General features: G+C 49.9%; 6 protein-coding genes across 6 annotated transcripts; 4 read left to right on the top strand and 2 right to left on the bottom strand.

Annotated features, from left to right (window-relative positions):
- Positions 1 to 120: 120 nt before the first annotated feature.
- Positions 121 to 1,589, bottom strand: VE01_02314 (uncharacterized protein). The gene is made up of 2 exons (XM_018271824.2): positions 1,074 to 1,589; positions 121 to 999 (listed from the first exon to the last, which is right to left on the bottom strand). The coding sequence occupies exons 1-2, from the start codon at positions 1,405 to 1,407 to the stop codon at positions 353 to 355; spliced, it is 981 nt and encodes a 326-aa protein (XP_018132688.1). The 5' UTR covers positions 1,408 to 1,589; the 3' UTR covers positions 121 to 352.
- A 626-nt stretch (positions 1,590 to 2,215) lies between these two features.
- On the top strand, positions 2,216 to 4,767 carry VE01_02313 (uncharacterized protein). The gene is made up of 2 exons (XM_018271823.2): positions 2,216 to 2,392; positions 2,461 to 4,767. Exons 1-2 carry the CDS (start codon positions 2,344 to 2,346, stop codon positions 4,557 to 4,559), a joined length of 2,148 nt encoding a protein of 715 aa, XP_018132681.1. The 5' UTR covers positions 2,216 to 2,343; the 3' UTR covers positions 4,560 to 4,767.
- Positions 4,768 to 4,794: 27 nt separating this feature from the next.
- Positions 4,795 to 6,491, top strand: VE01_02312 (uncharacterized protein). Its single transcript, XM_018271822.2, has 3 exons — positions 4,795 to 5,388; positions 5,442 to 5,528; positions 5,588 to 6,491. The coding sequence occupies exons 1-3, from the start codon at positions 5,323 to 5,325 to the stop codon at positions 6,146 to 6,148; spliced, it is 714 nt and encodes a 237-aa protein (XP_018132682.1). The 5' UTR covers positions 4,795 to 5,322; the 3' UTR covers positions 6,149 to 6,491.
- Positions 6,492 to 6,945: 454 nt separating this feature from the next.
- Positions 6,946 to 11,819, top strand: VE01_02311 (uncharacterized protein). The gene is made up of 2 exons (XM_018271821.2): positions 6,946 to 9,824; positions 9,878 to 11,819. The coding sequence occupies exons 1-2, from the start codon at positions 7,566 to 7,568 to the stop codon at positions 11,126 to 11,128; spliced, it is 3,510 nt and encodes a 1,169-aa protein (XP_018132683.1). The 5' UTR covers positions 6,946 to 7,565; the 3' UTR covers positions 11,129 to 11,819.
- On the bottom strand, positions 11,586 to 12,583 carry CSE4 (centromeric DNA-binding histone H3-like protein cse4; the record flags this gene model as incomplete). Its single annotated transcript, XM_018271820.2, has 1 exon — positions 11,586 to 12,583. Exon 1 carries the CDS (start codon positions 12,051 to 12,053, stop codon positions 11,586 to 11,588), a length of 468 nt encoding a protein of 155 aa, XP_018132684.1. The 5' UTR covers positions 12,054 to 12,583.
- VE01_02309 (uncharacterized protein) lies at positions 12,483 to 14,126 on the top strand. The gene is made up of 2 exons (XM_018271819.2): positions 12,483 to 12,879; positions 12,948 to 14,126. The coding sequence occupies exons 1-2, from the start codon at positions 12,679 to 12,681 to the stop codon at positions 13,515 to 13,517; spliced, it is 771 nt and encodes a 256-aa protein (XP_018132819.1). The 5' UTR covers positions 12,483 to 12,678; the 3' UTR covers positions 13,518 to 14,126.
- Positions 14,127 to 14,638: the final 512 nt, after the last annotated feature.

The following is a 14,638-nucleotide window of genomic DNA, read 5'->3' as shown; positions in this document are numbered from 1 at the left end:
TAGACTCCATGATGATCTGTCGGGCGGTCGTAGTTCGGGCATCTTCTGTCCTTGAGTTATCTAGATGGACTTCTTGCCAAGATGCAGCGCTATAATAGTTGCTGATAAACGTGGTATCAACGTTGATATGGTCTTCTATTTCCCATTTCTAAGATTGTCAACTAGGTAGTTAAACATATGTACTCCTTTCCCACTCGCCGCGGCCATGGGCTTGGCTGGCTCCCCTTGATTCGTCATCATTATCATATGCATTAGTTGAGGAGCAAAATCACCTCGCAGAGTCCATCGTCTACTCTCATTACATCCAACCCAACCTTCCCAGTGCGCCTAACCTGCAACTCCGTAATTCCGATCATCTGCGAGCCGGTAACTCATGTACTGGGTTTGCATTAGATAGCTCAGCGGCATTATAGGTTGTCATCATTTCGTAATGTGCCTCATCGGGCTTCGTCTCGTACTCGTACTTTAGTTGAAGTCCCAAGTAGGGCGCCTTTTGCCTTCGGCGTCGTAGTAAAATGATTGCTATGGCCGCGGCAACCGCTATTAAAACTGCCCCACCAACTCCAACTCCAACGCCAATTGGGAGTGCGGAGCTTTTGCTTCCTTGATCCTGCAAAGCATTTGTTGGCGTGCTGCTTCCTTGGTCCTGCGAAGCATTTGTAGGAGTGCTAGTTTCCTGGTCTTGCGATGTATTTGTAGGCGTGACGGATTTTGGCTCAGTGGTTGTTGCCGTTGAATCTTCAGATGTTGAGGTCGACGAAGGGGCATGGGTGCTGGATTTCGATGAGAGCGTATGAGTGTTAGAAGTCGACGAAGAGGTATGAATGCTTGAGGCCGTGCTCTTTGTGTACGTTGCGCTGGGATCTATTGTAGTAACAATAGAGCCAGCTCGGGCGGTGACAACCTGGTTAGGGTCGGTACAGTCGCATCCAGAGTACCCAAAGCAGCAATATGCATTTGGGCCAGCTTCTGGGCAACTTTTGACGCCATTTCCAGGAACTATTTTACAATTAGCATTTGTCGACTACAACATCTATGGAGGACTATGATAACTGAAATATAGATGTGCTTACCATTAAAGCATCCTGAGAAGCACTTGGGGTCTTGAAATGTTGGATCAGAGCAAGCATTCCAGAAAAATGGGGTTACATAGAAATCCTTAGGATGCTTGGCTTTCGTGGCTGCACTAGGAGAGCAAAGTCCATTGCTGAAGCAGATATCGCCTGCGTAGCAACAGGAGCTGACTTCGGCATCCGGTTCACATGGGAAGAACACTTCGCTCTGGAGGCCTGTCACATCATAGCATATCGTAGATTGCGCAAATGGGACTTGGGACAACAGGCACAAGAGAAGGACGACGGCGCGAAGAGAAACCGGTGCAGACAGAGGTGAACTAGCCGAACTCATCTCGGAATGGCGAGAATTGTTGTTCAATTAATTGTGGAGTGAAGGATATGTAGAGCATTTTAAGGAGGGGAGAGCAGTTTCCTTGAGAGGAGCTGAATCTGTACCTGAGGAGGGTTTGATCCTTCGGCGCTTACGACCAGCCAATCCCCATTGAACACTAATTTCGCAGATAGGTGTCTCAGATTGCGGTTCGAAGAAGTGCTTATGTGCCAATATGGGTTTTCACCTACAGCGAGGCTGGCCTGGAGGATCCGTTCAATGGCGCGCCATTGGTACAGGCGGGGAGGTAAGCGCCGAGCTAAGCGCCACATAATGACGGCGTATCAGGTGCGAGAAATGTTAGGTAAACGGGAGGGAGACAGCTGGACAAGGCGCTGCTAATTTATACAGCTCGAAGGCAGCGACAGGTAGTGTGCGCGCGCCTTTCCCGAGCATGTGGGCACCAAACCCGCGACGGGTGAACGCCGCGACTGATATTACTATGATTTCCTAAGGAATTTTATAGGTTTAAGTGAGTAAATGAATTAAAGAATGTATATTTATAATCTAGGATGGAATGTATTTAAATTGCTATGATTTCATCGCTACTAAGATGCCAGCAAAGCCCTTATAGGGAAACATAGAAAGGAATAACGTTTCACTTCATCAGAATTTAAACAAGTCTTCGTTGTAGTAAATTTCTAGAACCATAGTATTTATACGCCTAGACGAGGCTGAGCTGTCACCCACAAGGCTACCATTGTGCCTTGCGCTAGTGTGGCCCGACCCGCGACTTCCCAACTCAATCCCTGTCCGTTCACGAGAGTAAACAAAAGATGCCAAAACCGACGACGATTTGAGAAAACACCACCACTTCGCCCCTCAACCCCTCAAATTGCCTTGGCTATGATTTACTCCTTCCAATCCTAACACAGAGAAACAATTTATACGCGAAATATGCTTGGTTGGTGGCTGGGAAAAAGCGGCGAGGAGACGCGTCGAGAGGGTATGTCACAAAGAAACTCGCCCATTCCTTTCACAACAAGCGAACAAACTGACAAAACCCCCCAATAGACGGCCAGGAACCGCCCGAAACTCCAGCCCCAGTATTTGCAGCGAGAGCATTCAAAAGTGCCCTCTTTGGCACTCCTGCACCAGCCAGCGACGACACCTACTTTGAACAAATTGCCAAGTCAACAAACATGCCGGCCCCAAAACAAAATCTGAGGACTGATATATCGAGCCCGTCGAAAGGAATTCTGATGACACCAGGAACAGCGAGGAGTCGGAAATCAGTCTCGTTTGGCGCAACCGTCAAAGACAAGGAGGCGAAACCAAACAGCACCAGTGGCATCCCAGATGAATGCCCAGGGAAATTCCCCAGTCCTTTTGTGAATGGGGCTGCTGCTAAGCAAGATGGGAGATCGCTGAGGCGAACTGCACTGACAAAGACCCTGGAGAACGTGAGGGATACAAAGAGGAGGAGAACGGAGGGGTCGAAAACGCACAATTCCGTTCTTGATACACCGCAATCGCTGCTGGAGTTGGATATAAAGACAGGTCTAACAGCGCCCCAAATACTGGAAAGCTCACAACGGGACGAGGATCAACCCAGGCCCTACTCGAGAGATATGGACGACTTCGACGGTGACGTGACTACCGATCTCAACGAGCCACATTCGCAGTCGGGCCGCTACTGGAAATCAGAGTATGAGAAATACAACGAGGATGCGAGGGCTCAGATGACAAAGCTTGTAAAGTACAAGCAAATGGCCAAATCATACGCCAAGAAGAAGGACGAAGAGGCGATTGATCTCGGAAGCAAGCTCAAGGAAGCACAGAAAAGGGCAGTGCAGATGGAAGATAGGATTGCTGAACTCGTTGCTCAAATTGCCGACGGATGCTTGAATGGCATCGAAGACGACTCGCCTACTATGATGAAGAACCTTGCTAGGCAGACTGCGCTTGCGGTCCAGTATCGAAGCCAAGTCGACGAGTTTAGGGATGTACTGAGGGACCGAGATCAACAACAAGAAGGTGAAAATGGAGAGATTAAGAAGCCCTCAGGCGACCTAAAGAGCGAACTACAACGCCTGCGACTGGATCTTTCTACGTCGCAAAGGGAGGCATCTAAGCTCCGTGACGAAAATACTAAATTGTCTCGGGACCTGGAGAAGGTAAACGAGAAACTCAACCAAAGTGAGAAACGCCGGCAAGCTTCAGAATCGATGAGCCATGATCGAGCACAATTACTACAAGGTCTTCAAACTAAGTACGACAACCTTAAAGAATCGGCGAAAGCACAACGCGGAGACGCGGAACATCTCCTCAAGAAGCGCCACGACCAAGTTTCAGAGTTGAAAAAGGAGATGGCTGCCCTGAAAGAGAAACTTGCTGCGTTGAGAGTTGAACGAAGCCCTCTGGTGTCAGAAAAGGGAACTGGGGACAAACGTGCCGCTGATTTGACCGGTGGAGACCTCAGGCCAACCAAGACTCAGTTCAAATCGACTTCACAAGATGCGAACGTGATGACAGGACAGGACGTAATGCCTCAGGTACGGAATACGCGCAGGACGGAACAAGAAGCTAGCAAGCCGTACGAAATCTACGAAGATCCACAGGATCGTGAAAAGCTGATTATCGACTCTACGCTGCAACGAAGAAGGTCAGCGACGGCGCGTGCCCAAACATCTCTTGACGGATCAAAACATCAGAGGTCAAAGTCTGATGCACTTGGGGAGATTGGGAGCAATAAGAGTGCCTCGCACACGCCAGAAACTCTCCCGCCAGCATCGGATTTCAGTTTACGTGAACGATTCGCGAAACTGGCTGTGGACTCCTCCAAGAAAGACCATCCACTTCCAGGACCATTTTCAGGCCATGGGTTGCGACGAACGCCTTCTCAGAAGCAAGCTGTGCCAGAACTCCCACCAACCATGGACATCACCGCACATGAAACTTTTGTACCAGCTACAGTTCGCCCGCGATCCATTGCACACTTGGAGGGAGTCAGACCAGGCAACTTGGGACCGAGTAGAATGTCAAGTATGGCAAGCACGAGATCAAGGACAACACTGGACCCAGAGAGGGCAGCAGCAGCGAAGGCACGACTGGATCTGAGGAATGCAGAGAAGCGAAGGGCAAAGGACAGAAAGGAGAACATGGTTATGTAACCGGGGCTTAATGGTTTGATTGGGATTATACATCATTTTAGGGCGCAAAACGTTGTCAGGAGAGGGTGGCGGTGGCGTTTTTATTGGTCAGGATCTGAGCGGGCCGCATTCTTTAGGGCGTTGAAGTATCGGAGAAGAAACTTCATACTGCATGTATTTGCTTCAGGAATAGGATGTAATTATTTGATGAGTTTGTATTGATTTTGAGTAAATGAACTGTGAAATAGCCCAGGAACTTCTAGAATCTGTTATAATTTACAGAGTGCCTTGGCAAGGCTGACGTTTGTTGATTTGAGGGGTATAAGGGGGTTGTTTGTCCTGTTTGATGAGGCGAGGCCATCGGTACTCGGCCCCACCGATAGCGATAATCAGGCTGGTCGCGGCACGCATAGTCAGCAGTTTCGGGCACCAGCCACAGACCACTCGACGTAGCCTTGCTGATTCCAGATCCTCCGAGAACAACTTCTTTTGTGTTTAACAGTCTTTTTTTCAATTCTCACAATATCCGACCTGAATTTCTGCCCTCGCCTGTCACTCTTTCACTCGCTAGTTGCTCTTACAAAAGAGACAACCTGATCTGATCTGACTTGGACCCTTGATCCGCTTTCGACAGATCAACCGACACATTCACCTGGGTGCCACTTTGGTGGCGGATTCTTCTACGACAGGACTCGACCTTTCATTCGGCGAACGGATTTGACATTGTCATAAACTCGACTATACTTTCAGCGAGACTTCATCCTCGCCGTTTTCAGCGCTCAAGATGGCAAAGACACGCCTCATGAATGAATTGCAGGGTCTCCAGAAGGAGAAATGGTTGACTGTGGAGGTACGGATCCCTGATTCTCTGGCCGTGGAACAATATGCTGACACTCCTTGAAGCCCTGCGGTGGATCAAACATCTTCAAATGGACGGTTGGCCTCATGGTCGTGAACTCGGACAGTTACTACGACGGCGGTTACTTCAAGGTATGCAACATCACACATGAACATCCGATTATGAGCGTCAGCTAACAACTTCACAACAGGCTCAGATGTCCTTCCCTTCGAACTACCCCATGAGCCCGCCCTCTTTCAAATTCCTGCGTCCAATCTACCACCCGAACATCTACCCCGACGGAAGAATCTGCATATCGATTCTTCACCCCCCCGGAGAAGACGAGATGTCTGGAGAGTCGGCCACAGAACGTTGGACATCAGTGCAGAGCGTCGAGTCCGTTCTCCGCTCTATCCTGTTGCTCATGGATGATCCCGAGGTCTCGTCACCGGCCAATGTCGACGCTGGCGTGCTATACCGCAATGATCGTGCAGCCTACATCGCTAAGGCTCATGGGGATGTTGAGAAGAGCAAGACTGATATCCCGGAGGGTTTCGTTCTTCCCACAACCTTGGTGGATGCTCCGCCGCAGAAGTTCAATGATGATGATGGCTTCTGGAATGAGAGCGATGGCGAGGACGACTTTGGAGGCAGCGACAGCTCGGGAGAGGACGCTGAGATGAACGATGACTTTGACGAGGATGAGGACGCAGATGGAGACCAGGAGTTCGAGGATAGTGATGAGGACCCGGCCGTTGTCAAGAAGGAGTAAATGGAGCACTTGGCGACTGCAACTTAGGAACTTATATTATATACTCGATCAACCGCAACAACAACTCGATCCTCCGTACATGTCGTACGATCGACTATTCTCAGGCCACCACCATGGACCCGAGTTTTACGGAGGAATATTCCCTTTCTTTTTATTTATTTTAAGGCGCACAAATTATATCGGCAAGATAGGCGGACCTTTATCGTCATACTAGGAGGCGCTTTCTATGCATATTGATGGCCAGGTGTTATCTGCGGCATAGGACGGTGTGGTGTGGTTTGGCGCATGGGTGGAGTTATACGTCAGCAGGAGAATATGGAGCATTAGATCAGAACGCGAGAGAAATATTATATGTTAATATCTGACGTAAAAGTGAAGACTGTGGCGAGTGTGGATATGTTGAGAGTCTGGGCCGCTCTTGGATAATTTGCCAAGGCGCCGGAATGAATGTGGCTATGCGACGAAGAACTGTGCGCCGGACTTTTATATTGACTGTATTCATGAAACACGAGGTCTAATTTCTTCTCATGAACCCCTGAAACAAGCCATTGCAAATCTTGTTGAACACGACCACTGTCCGCCTTGTCCGCACTGTCCGTTAGACTGCAGCATCTAAAAATACCACCCATCACGTGATCGATGATGCTATTGATGTGCAAGCCCCTGCCGTTCAAGGTACACAGCAGCTGAAATCTTATCGGCCATCAACCTACTGCATGTGCCGGCCCACTCGTAGATCTCCGCATCCCACCAAGGTCAAACGGAACGGCATAAAAATACGAGCTACGCCTCCTCTTCTCCATACTACGCCCTAAAAATGCCTCGTACTCTTTTCCTGTGATTTGTGATATTCAACCCTATGGCAGGCCCTTTGTTATCCCTTTATTCAATTATATACTGAGCTCTGGTACTCTTGTTGTGTGTGATTTCCCCTTGCTTAAGCTATTGTGGGTTTAAGCCTGGACACGGACAGAGAGAGACCCACGACGGGTGAACGCCGGTACCGTCTGTTGATTTCGGGACGCGAAAGCTGAGCAGAACTTGACGTTTGGTCAATCCCCATCTGAAACGAAACGGATTGAGGTTATCTGGATCTGACACTGCAAAAGAGTCATAGTTGTTTGTGCTTGAGCTTTGCCCTGACTCCAGCTTTGGCTCACAGTGCAACGCCACCAGTGACACAGAGAACCGTGGCTACAAGGCTGTACGCCAACTGGTCGCCCAACTGTCTGGAGCTCCCTACCCTCTAGACTTCCTCCTGGATTACATCGCCTTCTGAATGTATGGTATGGGGGAAAGAGTATAGGGATTGCATGTCTCTTGACAGCCCGACCGTATACTGGTTGCAACATCACACCCTTGAGGGACTGGCCCACCCCTAGATTATAAGACCTCTTAATGCCAACCTAATATAACAATGGTATCCAGTTCAGGGGGCAGCAATGGCACACAGACTTCCTCAAATCGGTTCTCAAGGGCGAAACTGTCCTCTCTTACGCCGCTGATCACGAAGCAAAAAGATGACACTAAACCGGCGGAGCGCAAGAGGTTCACGAGCCATTCACCTGCACCACGCCAGGGCTCTCCTATGGGTCGTGATTCACAGCTAGATGGTTCGCCGGCTTTGGTGAGTGGGGGAACACAGATTTCATCCTCAACTCGGCAACGTCTGCACAGGTATAGACCTGGTTCGACATTTGGGTCTCTTGGAAGGAAATCGATTTTATCTGTGGATGAGTCCTCCGTGGCGAGTAGTGAGGCTATGGAGAAGTCTTCTATTGATATCTCATCTGAAGAGGTGGGCTTTGCATTTCACAAAGACGGGCAGCAGTTGCTGTATCATGGGCAGGTGCAGACGACCATTGGTTTGTTTCGGAAGAAGAAAGAATATCTTGCCCTAACAGATACTCACTTGATAAGATTCAAGAGTCTTTCCAGAGCGCTGGAGGCGTTCCCAACGATATCAAGGGCAAACAGACGGTACTCTGGGACGAGGCACTCGTCGACGGCTTCGATCGGATCGTTACATGAGATCCAGTCCTTGAACTCAAGGTCAAGCAGCGAAGGAGACAATGGGATTCTCCTGAACCAGATTGTGGCTGCATATAGGGTTGAAGGCGGCAGGCCGTACTTCATAACGGAAGTCGTATACCTGGACGAGGCAACAAGTAGTGTCGGCTCCATCCAGCTTATGCTCCAAGACCCCCGAGAAGCAGACCTATGGCACACCTCTATCCGAGCCGCTGCTCTGAAATCGAAGCTGATGGCAGACGAGCCATTCCCTTCGCGGACGATAAGCTACATCCGACGCCTACTTGAAGCGTCGCAAGACTATGACGAGAACTACTTCAAGATATACCGAGTGGTCCGTCGGCCAGCTAACAAAGCACCTGGGAAATCCTCCGAGGACTTTTCCAAGCTGAGCTCGACTGCATGCTATCTTGTTATAGGTATCAACCTGCTGCATTTGATTTCCCTGCCGGATTTCCACGAGTCTCCATCACGTCCTATGAACGTCAAGGCAAATAAAAACAGCTACGGTTTGGTTTCACTGGTGACTATGGAAATAAACAACAGCGATGATACCTTGGAGCTGGGGTTCCGCATTCCACTTGAGAAAGCGGTTACTATTTCCTTGGCAGCGTCCCAGGGCCCGGATATTGGACGTGATATCTTCAGATCCATACTCTACCTCAAACCGCAGTGGCTGGACTATACATTCCTGTATAGTGGGCCAAAAGAAGTGCTCGATGATTCGAATGTCGATTTTGGCCCCACCGAGGACAATGGAGCGTTTGATAGAACGTTGATCGCATACTGTCTTGCTTATGGCTGCAATCCTAGCAATATTAGGTATACAATTGGTTATGAGGTCGAAGACTCACCAGAGTTCCTCCTCTTGCCGCCGTCTGATTCAAGACGATACAGCACACATGAGCTTCTGGCAATATTACGAGCATTGCGGTATAATGAGTCGTTCAGATCAATGTCCTTCGCTGGGATAGATCTAGAATGTCTTCATGGAACAGTCGACGAGTACGGGAAGGATCATATTGCTCTCAAGTCTCGGTCAGGGATTCCGATCAAGAAGTACTTTGATATAGTCCCTGATGGAAGGTCCTTGCTTTACCAGGAAGTGCAGGCTTTGGCCTTGAAAACATATAAAACGCGGAGGATGAACTTCGGTGATACTCTCCCGAGGAGACGGCCACGAGATACATACGAGGAAGATGAAGGAGCACCTAAAGATCCTGGATGTGAAATTGCAGCTGGGATTTTACCCCTATGCCGAGCACAACTGACAAATGTGGACTGGATAGTCTTTAGTGGCATTGAACTTGGTGAGACCGATCTGGAAGAGATCGCTCCCGCATTGCACGAGAGACTCTGCCATTTCAGGTCGTTCGAGGTCGCACGATGTGGACTGACTGACCGTGGCCTTCAAGTTTTCTTGAACAATTTAGAGAAGCAAAACGCAACATTGGAGTGTATCAACATAGCTGACAACCCGGGGCGCTTGAACCTGGCTGATTTCCCCATTACTATGAGTCGATTCTCCCAAATTAGAAAGCTGGACCTATCACGGGTGACCAGCACGTCTGGAGACGAGCCCCTGATAGCTGCCGAGGTTATGTTGGCCTGGAAGCTTCAGGAGCTCGTCTTGACGGGTGTTCCAGTAAGTAGCCAGTATAATCCACTATCCGATAACACACTTCCTAACTATTCTAGATAAATGACCAGACCCTCGATGCGATATCAACCTATCTCCATAGCGATATGTCAGACTCTCTTCACTTGCTGCAAATGGATCAGTGCAATCTCACTGGCACCCAAGTGGCTGTTCTCATGCGGACTATGTGCCATGTGCCAGGAGAAGGAAGAGACATGCAGCTGCACATCAGTGCAAATAGACTTGAGAAAGGCAACAGTGATATTGCCTCAGCTATCAAAGATTGCCTAACACCATCCCATGTCACCATGCGAATGGTGGAATACCAATCGGAAGCTCACTTCAGACAACTTCTGGAGGCATTGAGGGAAAATACTACGATAAAATGCTTGGACATTTCCAAGGCCTCGCTTCCATACGATGCTGGAGAGGATACATGCATTGCTCTTCAACGTGTATTCGAAGAAAATTCTACACTTGAGGAGCTGGATATCTCTGGAGAATATGCGCATCTTGAGATAGCGCGCTTTGGGATTGGGCTTAACCATGCTCTGACGGGGTTGAAGAAGAACAACGCCCTCAAAGTTCTCAAACTGGAATACCAAAACCTCGGCCTCGAAGGCGCCAACACACTTTCTTCGGTCATCGAAGGCAACGATACGATCACCCATATATATTGCGAGCACAACAATATCAATCTCCAGGGTTTCACGGTTCTTGTCAATGCTCTTGCCAAGAATTTTACGGTCCTCAGTTTGCCCCTCATGCAAGATGACCAGAATGAAGCTGTCAAACGCATGAGACAAATCATCTCCGATACTCATAGTGCCGCCAAAGGAGAAAGTGGAGCGAAACACGCTGTTCGTAAAACGCTGACTACACTTGGAGTCCATATGAAGGAGAAGGATAATCCCATACCCACGGCGCAGGATATTGACCAGGCAATACAAATCCTAAATTCGAGATGGGCGAAGCAGAAAGACCGTCTCCTGGAGCTATTGCAGAGGAACTTAAATATTGCACAGGGTCTGGAAACGAGGAGCTTGTATGAAGATGATGCGGAAATGAGCAAGCTTATGCGGCCGACGACCGCTGGGAGTGATTCGATTATTATGGATGCCGTTATGCGAAACACCACACCTAGGTTCGAGAGAGTCGGCCATACAGACGGATATTTTGACAAAAGGTCCATGGATGATAACCCGAGGGCTGATGGTAGCCCTGTGGCAAAGTCGCATAAACGAGAGAGGTCGCTCTCGGAACTTACAGCTAAACTCGGTGTGTTCGATTTCGAGGTTAGCGATGATTGAAGACAGGGATTCGATGGGACGGAGTAATTGGAAGAGTATATTGTATTGCAAAGGGAATGGATGGGGAAGGCGATTTAAGAAGCCTGTTGGATTTTTTTGGACATAGCCGCCTCGTCGGCGGTGCTGCATTTTAAGGGAGCGAAGGGATAAGCGCGGGAAGCTTTGGGACGCCACTCAGCGGTAATGGGGGTTGTGCAATGGATCGTGTAGCTTATTGGTGGTCACAGCGAAGTATTAAGGCTTCAACCTCAACTCAAGTGTCTTCTGAACATCTGATGGGCGATATTAACATTGTTGTATTTTGACAAGCCCAGGCATATTACCCAGCAGCCCCATATAAGCCATCCCTCAAGCAACCCAGTCCAAACAGCGCCAAAATACAATAGTCCCAACTCCCAATAATACAGAACTCCACCCAAACATATACATCGAACCCTCCCTCTCTTCACCCCTCACCCTAACCCAACCCCCCCCACATCCCCCTCACCCTCCTCGCCAACTGCAAATCCTTCGGCTGAATAGTCACCCTCTTCGCATGAATAGCACACAAATTCGTATCCTCAAACAAATGCACCAAAAACGCCTCCGCCGCCTCCTGCAACGCCTGAATCGCCTGACTCTGCCACCTCAGCTCCTGATTCCTCGGCACGAGCGTCATCGCGATCTCCCTCACTAGTCGCGAAAAGGGAAGCTTCAGCATCAGGAGGTCGGTCGTGCGTTGGTATTTTCGGATTTCTTGTAATGCGACGGTGCCGGGGCGGTAGCGGTGCTTTTTCCGATGCGGGACGGGGTCGCCGGGCTCGACGGCGCTGTAGGAGAGGCGCTTGGAGGCGGTGGTTTTGGTGGTGGTTTTGCCGCTGTAGGATTTGCGGATCCCCCCACTGCTGGAGGGGTGGGGCTCGCGCCGCGCGACCTTTTGAGGCATTGTGGATGTGGTTTGCGGTTTGTGAGGTCGTAGAGGAGCTGTTGAGGGATCGCGATGTGAGCTTCGCAGGCTCTTGGAAAATGGGGAGGTTGGGCGCAGAAAACGCGTTGGTAAATGCGGCAATGAGGCGAGTTTTGAGTGTTTTTATTGCGATTATCGTAGATGAAGTGTGCGCGAACTCAAGTTATACCTCGGAACAGTGTCACGTAGTGTGGTGGTGGTGGGATCGCGAAATTGGAGACAAAAGTTGGGTTTCGTTGTGTTGATTGACGCGATTTCGTGTGAAGTGGATTTCCAATGTCCATGGCGCCCGCCCCACATGACAGGGATCAATATGCAGTGTGTCCGTCCCTGTGGCTGTGCTTCCCGGTACCCCATCATCCACAGTGACCAAACGCCACTATCTCGTTGACGCCAGATAAAGGACAGCTCTATGAGATTGAGCCTCCACCACCACTTTCCACGAACAAACACAACCTAACAAAGGACACACACACGATATATCTTAAAACCACCCCGCGATCATTACGCCAAATGCTCTGCTGATCAACAGCACCCACAAAATATCAATAACCGAAGCTGTAACCCCCGATATCGCGCCACTTATCAGTCAACACCGCCCAACATGGACCAAATGATGGGTGGCGGGGATGGCGGACTCGGCGGACAGGCCGGGTTCCCCCTCGAAGCATGGTTCTGGGAAATGCCCGTCTGCACGCGCCTCTGGACCACCGCGACAGTCCTCACGAGCGTCCTCGTCCAATGCGACATCGTCAACCCACTCAAGCTCTTCTACAGCTACCGCGCCGTCTTCTACAAGCACCAAGTACGCTCCCTCCCCCCCCTCCGCCCACCCCCTCAGCAAACACACCAGACTAACCCCCCCTCCCATAGCTCTGGCGCCTCCTAACCAACTTCCTCTACTTCGGCCCCCTCTCCCTCGACCTCGTCTTCCACGTCTTCTTCATGCAGCGCTACTCCCGGCTCCTCGAAGAATCCTCCGGCCGCTCCCCCGCCCACTTCTCCTGGCTCCTCCTCTACTCCTGCGTGTGCCTCATCGCCCTCTCCCCCTTCGTCGCCATCCCCTTCCTCGGGCACCCGCTGTCAAGCACACTCGTCTACATCTGGTCGCGGCGGAACCCGGATACGCGGCTCTCGTTCCTGGGACTGCTGGTGTTCACGGCGCCGTATCTGCCGTGGGTGTTGATGGGGTTTAGTTTCGTGCTGCATGGAACGGTGCCGAAGGATGAGATTATGGGTGTGGTGGTGGGGCATGTGTGGTACTTTTTTACGGATGTGTATCCCCCGCTACATGGAGGGTATAAGCCGCTTGATCCGCCGGGGTGGTGGAGGAGGTTGATTGAGGGGAGGAGGGATGAGGCGGAGGAGACGGCGGGGGTGATTGAGGTGCCGCCGGGAGCGCCGGTGCTGGCGCCGCCGTTGGGTGGGGCGGAGGGGAGGTGATGCGGGGGTGTTGTACGTGTGTTAGCATTTGGGATGGTCTTTGGGTATTGCATTGGTGGAGTTTGATGGGATGTGGAGTTTTGGGCCATAGATACCGGGCTTGTTGGCTGTGGTGAGCAGCGGGCATAAAATTGTAGCGTTATCTTGAATCAAACAAGTTGATTCACTCTATGATGTGGATTTCTTTGAGATAGCTATAAATTGCTATGATATAAATTTATTATGTTAGCAACTGTCGATTTCATTGACAGTATTCAGTTACTGAAGGGGAATACCATACCACTAGAACCTACTGATTCCAACAATACTAGCGAGTTGCTATTGAGAAGAAATGCTTGCCACAGTTCATCCTCTGTGGAGCTGGTGTTGAGTTACTGTGATGGTTTAATTCCCGTTCAGAGCAAAATCACTCTGACAGCAGTATCCAGTTACCAACAAAGACAAATCCTCGTTCAAGCCCAAAACGCTCTAACAACACTATCTAGTTACTCTCCATGATAAATTTACGAAGCGAGCATGAGGAGGGAAACTTTACCCATGTATTCTATGACCTAACATCACAATCGCAATGATACCCCCTTCATCACAGCACACAGAACTCAAAGCATGGAAGGATAAAGTAATTGATATTAATAAGCCGCCTTCTCCGTAACCAGGCTGCCACAGATTCTTTATCTCCCCAATTGTTTTTTTAATGATTTTCTCTCTCCCTCCTCCCCTATCCATCTCGCTGTCGAAACCTTGGTATAGTCTCACACCCCACCCTCTACCCCTTCCTTTCCTTCCCTTCCCACTGCCCTTCCTGTACCTCCCACCCCACGTGTAACCCTTCGCAACAACTAAAGAAAACCATCTCTCGCAGAATGTGCTGTGTATCTCTTCCGTCCCGCCCCATGACCGCAAATAATACCTCCTCCCCTCCCACCGAACCTCATAAAAGAGCCTCCCACCCTCTGAACATCCCAACCCAAAGCTAAAGATTGAAAAAAGAAAAAGCAAAAACCAGCCGCTAGACATATATATTGTATATGCCCTGCCCATGCCGCTATCGCTGGCTCGAAAAACGAGCTAAAACCCGAAGAAAATCATGAACTGTAATATCCACAGTAACGCAAGCAGGC

This window comes from Pseudogymnoascus verrucosus, assembly GCF_001662655.1.
Source record: "Pseudogymnoascus verrucosus strain UAMH 10579 unplaced genomic scaffold scaffold_9, whole genome shotgun sequence".
NCBI classification, from domain to species: domain Eukaryota; kingdom Fungi; phylum Ascomycota; class Leotiomycetes; order Thelebolales; family Thelebolaceae; genus Pseudogymnoascus; species Pseudogymnoascus verrucosus.
This window is presented reverse-complemented; position numbering and strand designations above follow the sequence as displayed.